The sequence below is a fragment of the Centroberyx affinis genome, unplaced genomic scaffold (genome assembly GCF_046629955.1).
Source record: "Centroberyx affinis isolate AG114_WGS23_722 - 3 ecotype Tasmania unplaced genomic scaffold, CSIRO-AGI_Caff_v1 ptg003643l_1, whole genome shotgun sequence".
In the NCBI taxonomy this organism is placed as follows: Eukaryota; Metazoa; Chordata; class Actinopteri; order Beryciformes; family Berycidae; genus Centroberyx; species Centroberyx affinis.
Genome location: NW_027281551.1, coordinates 61,666 through 71,465, shown reverse-complemented (window position 1 = coordinate 71,465; position 9,800 = coordinate 61,666). Strand labels below are relative to the sequence as shown.

Below are 9,800 nucleotides of genomic sequence, written 5' to 3'. Positions count from 1 at the left end.
AAAGAGGTTGACATTTTATACTAAGTTCAGCTTAGAAAAAATAAATAAATAAATAAAAATAACAAATTAAAAATAGTAATAGACAGAAATTAAAATAAATAAATTATACAATTCTAATAATAATAATAATATTGGCAAAATAAAAATGTATACAGAAAGATGTACATGTGCAAATACATACATACATAAACTACATAGCTCAATGCATTTTTATAATTAACATGTTTTGTTCTGAAGACTGATTTGACAGAAGAAACAATCTCCTTGCTTTTGTCCTATATAGTTATTAATATTCATGAGGATGCCAGAAGTGCCAGAAGACAAAGGAACCTCATTTTTAACGCAGACCTTACAGTAGCTTGTCAGAGATCTTGTCCCATGCAAGTCTTGGATGTCACACTTCTGTCATGTTGTAACCATCCTATAAAAGTTTTTAGTATACTTTTATCCAAAATACTACAGTACCATGAGTTAGGATGTAGCAGGAATTGAACCCCTGACCCCTGACAGTGTTAGTGCTTTGCTCTATCCATTGAGCCACACAGGGCCACTATTCAGTTTAGTTCATTCTGGGATACAAAACTAAAAGTGTGTGTTTGTAAGCTGTATTACCCCATGTGACCCACAGGAGCAGGTCTCCGGCGGCACCGTCAGCACCGTCCTGAGGAACCTGCTGTCCGACACGCCCTACACCGTCACCGTGGTCCCCGTCTACCCCGAGGGAGAGGGGCTGCGCCAGTCTGACAACGGAAAGACGCGTAAGTCAGAGAACAGCTGCCGCATCAAGACAGACCCTAGTCTTAGATAGGACGGTTTCTCCAGGAGATCACAGTCACTCCACTATACTTGCTTGCTTGCTGTAGATCTCTCCTGGCTTGTTTCTGTCTCTGAAGACTCTCTCTCTTCTTCAGGCTCTTCCCAAAAACCAAACATTTGCCGTCTTGTACAGAACAGCTTCGGTATTTAATCTTCCCACTCTGACAGTTAGGCCGACTCGTTGCCATAGCAACAAACTTCTTAACTCAAGCTTAGCCAGGGGAGAAGGCGGCTAACTTTCCCTACCTCAAAATATGTCGGTCTTAATATTTATGCAACACACAGTCTTAATCTAACCTGAGAATCTAAGACCTGGGGCCAGCTGCATAAAGATAGACTTAAACCTGACCTTAAACTTGCTATAGACACTTATATTTACCTGTTCCCACTACTTCTTGATTGTTGCAGATCTCTAATGGGTTGTTTCTGTCTCTAAAGACTCTCTCTCTTCTTCAGGCTATTTCCAAAAACCAAAGATTTGCCATCTTTGCCATAAACTTCCCACTCTTGACAGTTAGGCCTACTTGTTACTATAGCAACCTCAAAATAAGTCAGTCTTAATATTTAAGCAACATACAGTCTGAAGTGGACAAATCTAATATAAGAATCTTACACCAGTCTGTCTTTTATTTCCTATGGTATCACTATAATATTACCACAGGGACTATGGTATATAGTATTATATAATAACTCCAACCCTATGATATCGCTTTAATATTTCTGTAAATAGTTATAGTTTATAGTTTTGCTTTGAAATCTCTGTAGTAATCCTTTAAAATGTTATCACAGACGTACTATAGTTGTTGTTCGGAAGGGGAAATAGATCCTGTACTCTGAAAGTAAGAGTTGTGGAGCATGTGATGCCACTTTCTGCAGGAGCTTTGACCCATATTTCATACAGTACTGTAAGGCTTAGTCTAGTCGTAAACTAGCTTCATGCAACTGGCCCCAGTCTTAGGCTTCGACTGGTCTAAGCCGTCCAAGTGAAATTCATATTGAATGTTTGAGTCCTTCTGTGTTAGCTGAGCAGGAGATGTGGAGGTACAAAAATGGATGTGAGGTCTTCTGTTATTGTTACTCTGCACACACGTCTTTCAACATCGCTGTCAGTTCATATCGGTTTAAGATATGGGTTTCTAGAATAAATATGAACAGTCATCCAAAAAAAAAAAAAATCAGATACAAGGATACAAGCATTTACTGTCCTAAAGTGAACCTGAGTCTCATTCTCCTGGATTGAAGTTACAGACTTGAGTTGCCTTCTGTCCCCTTTTCCTAGTAAAGCTATTTTCAGTTAATTCCACCTTGAGTCTCGTTAAATCCGCGTCGCGTTTGGTCTTTTTTGCCAAAGTCTGACATCAGTATTCCAGTGAGAAAGATCTTTATATCCCAGGTGAGCGCTAAAAAAGAAACGGTTTGTATTTTCAGCCAAACTCCTGAACCGGATAGCTTTGAAAAATCCCTCATGAACAGTAGACCTCACCAGTAATTGAAGGGTTTTAATCCAAAACAAACTCTTACAAAATGACTGATAGCACAAGATAAAAATAAAATAACAATGTGGTACTTTTTAAAGGACCGCAGGTAACTTAAGTCCTCGGTTGAAGAAATGGAAAGACTTTTACAGACTGGATCCTCTATATTTAAGAGAATAAACTCCAGGCAGTGATTTTTCTTACCCCCTCTCCCCTCCATCTGTGCGGTTGGACGTCCTGCTGTGTGCGTTGGGGTTTCTCTCTGCCCGGACGGCCCGCCACGCCACGCCACGCCACGCCATGCCCAGTCAGCAGAACTCCCACAATCCCACAGTTTTTAATTGGAGCGCCGTGAATCCGCCGGAGCGTGTCGGGCAGAAACGGTTCCACAGGCGGCTCCAGATCTCCAGAGAAGGCCGCGCATTTCATTTCAAATGCTGATTTCTTGTTGTGTTTAGAGGCTCGATTTGTTGCCGTCCATATTTGACGTGATTTGCTTTGATAGGAAGCCAAATATGAGGACATTTGTGACCCGGTTTATGAGCGGCTAATCGACCCAAAACTGTTCTCATTGACGGGTTTTATAGCATTACATGGAGCAGGCAGGGGCAAAGTGTTGGATGTAGACCAACATCTTTGAGAAACTCTTAAATCTGCAATGATTTTAGTCCTGAGTCTTCATTGCTGTGGTGTTTCTGCACTGCTCTTCCCACAGATCACCTGTCAATCAAACAGTGTGTGTGTGGGGGGGGGTTAAGCTTAGTTTGAGTTTCTCTTTTCTTTGTCTGTTCAGCCATGGTGGCTATCGCTGCTCATGCTAACTACCCAGTTCTTCTTCTACTGTTTATTCAAAACAAAACCGGAAACGTAAAAAGGATTTTTCCCAGGAAAGAGCTACCAGACACCGGCTGTTTAGAACAGACAATGGAAAAGATTTCTAGAACTGGATTAGGGCTGAACAATTAATCAAAATTTTATCGAAATCACAATATGGCCTACTGCAATTTTCAAATCGCAGGAGGCGCAATATTTGTTAAAGGTGAAATGTGTCAAAATAGCATTTTAAAGTAAATATTGTGGTGCTGCAGAGATGTCCTGGCCTACACATCATATTCTACAGACTTAAGAAAACATCTTTGTTTGGTACAGATCCCCGCAAAAATCACACCATAATCATTTTAATACGTTTTTCAATGAAAATGAGAATAATGATGTAAAAAATGATCATTCCCTCTAATATCGCAAATCATATCGCAATTGCAATATCAGTCAAAATAATCGCAGTTAGATATTTCAAAATCATTGCAGATTTAAGAGTTTCACAAGGATTTTGGTCTACATCCAACACTCTGCCCCTGCCTGCTACATGTAATACTATAAAGCCACAGCCGATATGTGTGACCATCAACAACATGTCCTACTGAAGTGTAGGACATGTTGTTGATGATGATCACACATATCGGCTGTTCATATCGGGAATTGAACCAGCAACCCTCTGTTGGGACGTTCTCTTTACTAATAACTGACTCTGGTTCATCAGTCGTCTCACCCTGTCTGTCCCAAGGCAAGGCAAGTTTATTTCTATATCACATTTCATACACAAAGGCAACTCAAAGTGCTTTACATTAGAATAGAAAGACATTGGATAAGAAACACAGGATGAGATAATTAATAAAGAGATAAAGTGTATAAGAAGAGAGAATAAATACAGAATTAAAAAAGGAGGAGAAAGCCCCAGAAAGCATATCTCCCATTTATTGTGGAGAAAAAGAAAGTGTTTCATTCCAAAATGAGATATCTGCCATTTGGAAAGAAAAAAGTAGAACTTTTAAAAACTGATGAATAGCACAATATTACCACAAAATTAAATCATCTTTCTGAAGGATATTAGGTCATTTTGTCCCTGGATGACAAAAGCATAACATCTTGACAAACTGCATCCTCTGTATTTTACAGATATTGGATGATGATTGTGTTTTTTTCCAAGATGGATGTGTAGCATTTGGGGAATTACCTCCCCGGTTATTACTCTCTTCAGGCTCTGTCCTTATCAAGCAGGAGGCTCCGTCTTCCTCCACCTACTGCATCTCGCTTTTTTTATTGGGCTCAAGCAGCGAATACCAGGGGGATCGGCACATCTGGTTCGGTTTAAAAGGGAAGTTAAGGGCTTTTGCATAAACCCAAAACTGTGCTACTTCTCTCTACGCATTCTCCACATAGACGCTATAAAATGACTTTCCTCCAGGAGACTTTTGCTTGTGTCAGCATTTCAGTCGCCCCCCCACACCCCCACTCCATTCCCCCCACCCCCCACCCCCCACCCCCTCCTCCAATTGGATCATGCTTTGTCCTACAAAAAAATGTCCATGTCAGCAAGTATTTAATCTTGAATTGAATCCTATTTTTTTTTTTTTTTTTTTTTTTTTTGCAAACAAGCCAAAGAATCTGTCAGCGATAGTGAAATAATTTCACTTTTTCCACTGCAAATCAAGTTTCAGGTTTCGGCCTTGTGACAGTTTTTTCCACTCGTTTTAGGAAATATTTTAAACCTAAACTGTCTCTTGATGGACATTTTTGCATTTCTTACTTATTATATGCCTATAAGACATATATGACTAAACATAATAGTTATTTATCCCACTCCCTGATGCAGGTACGTGGCCAAAATTTTATCTGAATATTTATACAACGATGCCAGATTGATCACATTGTTGTTGTTTTTTTTGTATTTAAAACTGAAAAGTACCCTGGACTTTTTCCATGTTGTAATCTGTTTGAAGAGCTTGATTTCAAAGTAGGAGGTCCAGCATTTTAAAAAAAAATGTGAAACCAACTCCTGCAAATTGATTTCCTGGCGCGATGTTCGCTGCTCGCCCTTCACTTGCTAAACAGCAACATTTCAGAGAATGTAATCACCTGTGTTTGTTTCAGATATTGAGCAATCAACGTTAGCGATCAGCTTTTGGGTCCCAAAACGAGATGCATTGCGTTTTGGAGTGAAGTCGTTGTATGTGTGCTGTTGCTAAGAGAAGTGAAGTCAACACACTGCAAAAACTGACACACTTGTTAAGTTATTTTATCTTGTCTCCAGACTTATCAAGCATATTTTAGGGTTAAGTTTTTTTGGGGTTTTTTTGTGAAATCATCTCACTGCACTGGCAGATAATTTTACCGGTTTCAACAAATTTTTACAGTTTTTTTTCCAGGAGAATGTAACTTGTTTCAGGACATTTTCTTGGTAAAAGTGAAATTGTCTTGGAGAAAGTTTCTTGTTTCCAGATTTTTTTTCAATAAGTTTTATGATGATTTCTTGAAAGAAGTCATATTGGCATGAATCAAGTGTAATTTATTGAAACCAGCGAGATGCCATCTTAACAAGTCACTTAGTCTCATATTCAGCCTCCAGATCTTATTTTTCTTAAACCAGGAGAACAATTCTGCCAGTGCGGTGAGATAACTCCACTTTTTTTCCAATGCAGTTCCACTTGTTTTAGGAATTTTGTAGAAATTAGTGTCAGTATCTTGAAACAAGTCAGAATAAGGCAAAATCACTGCACTACTATCAAGAAAATTACACTTGATTGTATAAAATTCTTGAAACAAGTTGATTTGCATTGGAAACAAGTGAAATTATCTAACTCCACTGGCAGATTTTTTCACTTACTCACTCACTTACTCAATAATAGACTAAATGACTTGTTAAGATGGAGATTTTTTTGCAGTGTGCCAGTGCAGTGAGAGAATTTGACTAAAAATATCATGAAATAAGTTTGGTAGGTCTGGAAACAAGTTAAAATCTTTCAACAGCTTGTCATTTTTTGCAGTGTGTGTCTTCTGGACTTTCCCCCTCTTGACTTTCTCTCTTTCTCTCTGTGACCTGCAGTTCCCCGCACGCCACCCAGGAACATCCAGGTGTACAACCCGTCCCCCAACAGCCTGAACGTGCGCTGGGAGCCGGCCTCGGGCCAGGTGCAGCAGTACCGCGTGTCGTACACCCCCCTGACCGGAGTCAGGCCCGCCGAGTCGGTAAGTCACTCTCCCCGCTGTTAAACCACACACTGTCATTAGCCGCAGAATTTTTCCCCCCGAGGGCAGCAGGGGGAGGAGGAGGAGGAGGAGGAGGTGGTTCCCCCAAGATCACTGCCTCTACTCACAAAAAGGAAGGGCTCAGAGCCAAGAATATAGAGGGAAAAAACAATATACACTGCTAAAAATACCCATTTTAACAAGATATTTTGTCTAGTATGTGAGAGAGATGAGATAATTTGGGTTTTTTTTGTGTAAATCGACTTCCAAACACTGCAGGTGAAACCGAATTGGATATACTGACACTTGTTTCCAGAAAATTCTCTGAACAAGTCAAATTACACTGCAAACAAGTGGAATCATCTCATCCCACTAGCTGATCTTTTGCTAGATTTTAAGACTCCATAGGAGACTACATGATGATGAAGTGAAAAAAACTGCTAACGAGGTGAGATCATTTTGTTTCTTTCCGATGCAAATCAACTTGTTTCAAAGACTGCAGGTGAAACTGCGTTGGAAATTAGCATAATTTTCTTGATACTAGTGGATTCTTGTGCCTTATTCTGCCTTTTTTTTAAGATATTGACACTTGTTTCCACAAAATTCTTGATTTGCATTGGAAGCAAGTGAAGTTATCTCACCACACTGACAGATTTTTTCACTTGTTTTAAGAAAAACAAGATTTTAAGACTCCATAGCAGACTAAATGTGTTGTTAATAATATGGATATTTTTACAGTGTGTGGGGAAATTCTCTTTGCACTGTATAACTGTACACTGTGTGCAAAATATTACCACATATCCTAGTGTTGAGTTGCACCAACTTCGGTCCAATCCATTGTCTAAAAGCTTAAAAATCCTTCATCATCTCCATCTCCTGTCTGGTGAAATCAATATGGGGTCATAGCTTTCACCGGGTCAGTCTATTTCATGGGAACAGCAGGTGGTCCCCTTTGGTTGCTCCTAATATCTGGTTCACTAAGTGTACGTGTAGATGTTGCACAGATGTTTGTACAGCAGTAATCATGTTAAACCACTTAAATATGGAAATCATGACTTGTCAGCTTTTTGTATCTCTCCATCAGCATTGATTTCATGCACCAGTGCAAATCTCTGGATCGCAGAGAAAGAGAGCGGCTTATTTCCCAACAAAAAAAAGTCAAACTCTATGACTGAAGTTTGGAAAATTTGCACACTGCGCACATCTGTGACTGACATCAGTGCAAGTTCCAATGTTTGAAGTTTGGAGGCCATGAGGCTGTAATCTAATGAGCCTGTTTTAATGATTAGGATCTTCTTTGATGCCGCTGTGAATCTTAAAACACTGCACAGTTTATTGTCCCCTCTAGTCACCATTTCCTTTATCTATTCTCACTGCTGCTGCGACTATTTTATTTTAATTCACTTTGTTTTATTGTAAAAGGAACAAAGGGCAAGACAAAGGGACACAGAGCCGACACAGGCATAAAGAGCCTGAGAAACACAAAGATCCATCAACACTTGGTGCCATTCCAGTGTGTTTAATGATATTCAATAGTTTGATGTCACAGCTATGGCTGCCAGATTTAACTGAGCCGATTTAACTGAGAGTTTTACTTCTACAAACATTTCGTGGAGGCAGAAATAATCTCACTGGTTGAGTTAAATCTCAGTGGGCGGAGCCAAACAACCACAGTTTTACTGAGCGCAGTTTAGCGCAGGTTAGCTAACTGGCAACCTTGAATTGCAGAGAAGGAACTCTGGTCAAAATGTAAAAAAAATATATAATTGTCAATGACTATTGTTTGTTCTTCTTTATTTTGAAAGTCAGCAGCTAGCTAACTAGCTAACCTAGATAACTTAGTATGGTAGATTGTATTTTTTCAGTTAGCAGCAGAGTGCTAGGCTTCATAATATTAGCTTCCTCCTCTCTTACCTCTTGCCTTCTTCACTGGGCTTCGGGCTAACGTTACGTAATGTTATGGTTAGAAAAATTGTGGTTCTTTGGCTCCGCCCACTGATGTTTAACTCAACCAATCAGATTATTTCCGCCTCCAGAGCGGCTCTGCCTCTGAGAAATGTTTGTAGAACTAAAACTCTAATCTGAAATGATTCATCAATCAGTCAATCAGGACAGGGGACAGTCAGTTCCCCTCATTATAGAGTGGACTGGTGGGAGTATATGTTCTTCCAGCTGTGAGGATCTCAACCTCTACATCATCTCTGAGAACCTTTTTTTTTTATGTTGCGATGCACCAGAAGCTTTGCGTCCGGCGCTCTTTCAACTATGACACATTTGCTTCAGTCAGAACACGAGCTGCAGATGAGATGAGGCTGGACTGAAGTTCCCCCCTGGCAGATATATTTCCCATGATGTAATGGCCCTGATGTCACGGCGGAGGATAGATGCCGCGATAATCCCGGCGATAAGAGAAGGCCTGCAGTCATCTGTTGTTGTTAGGAAACCGCGTGCCGAAACCTGTTCCCCCGAAGACCCCTGACATCCCCTCACTCAGCAGACGCTTCCTAGCACTAACTGTTTATCGGTCGGCCCGCTCGCTGAATGAATGATTTGTTTGGCGTCTAACCTCCTGGGCCTTTGTTAGTATTTCAGACCCGTTTTTTGGCAGCGGAGTCCCTGGGAGATAACTGGAAGTGGGATGAGCAGTGAGGTCATTATGTACATTACCGCTGCCAGATTTGTATGTAATGCATGAAGCGGCTCATTTGAATAGGCCATGAAGGCCATGCTGACCCCTTGGCTCCTTCTCTGAAAAAAGGTCCTGGTGCCGGGAACTCTCACCAACGCCTTCCTGGACAACCTGGTGCCGGACACTCCCTACTCGGTCAGCGTCACCGCTCTGTACGCCGACGGCGAGGGGCCGGGCGTGAAGGACAACGGCAAAACACGTAAGAGCCGTCCGACCCGCTGACACCGTGTACAGTCGGTCCGCTGACTCACTCCCACCTTGTTTACAAGTACATTGAGTCATATGGCGTGCATGCATGAGCGCATTCTGTATACACTGCAACTGTGATTCGATCTGGCTCAATGTGCACTGCAAAAACTGACACACTTGTTATTTCATCTTGTCTCCAGACTCGTCAAGCTTATTTTTTGATTTTTTTTTTTGTGAAATCATCTCACTGCACTGGCAGATAATTTTACATTAAATTACATTAAATTTGACTTTTTTTTTTTTATCAGGAGAATGTAACTTGTTTCAGGACATTTTCTTGGTAAAAGTGAAATTGTCTTGGATAAAGTTTTTTGCTTCAAAAGATTTTCTTCATTGTTTTATGATGATTTCTTGAAAGAAGAAGTCATATTGGCATGAATCAAGTGAAATTTACTGAAACCAACAAGATTATCTGCCAGTGCAGTGAGAGAATTTGACTAAAAACATCATGAAATAAGCTGACAGGTCTGGAGACAAGAGAAAATCACTGGACAAATCGTCATTTTTTGTAGTGTAGTCAGTTGGGGTATTCAATAACAAAATCT

At 40.4% G+C, this 9,800-nt stretch overlaps 1 protein-coding gene across 1 annotated transcript in view; it reads left to right on the top strand.

Annotated features, from left to right (window-relative positions):
• Positions 1 to 628: 628 nt before the first annotated feature.
• LOC139661896 (collagen alpha-1(XII) chain-like) overlaps positions 629 to 9,800 on the top strand; it is a gene marked incomplete at its 5' end in the record, with an annotated part of 63,277 nt that continues 54,105 nt past the window's right edge. The window contains 3 exons of the mRNA XM_071540470.1: positions 629 to 758; positions 6,175 to 6,317; positions 9,076 to 9,205. Of these exons, the coding sequence (XP_071396571.1) occupies positions 629 to 758; positions 6,175 to 6,317; positions 9,076 to 9,205 (403 nt within the window). The remainder of the gene's footprint in view (positions 759 to 6,174; positions 6,318 to 9,075; positions 9,206 to 9,800) is intronic.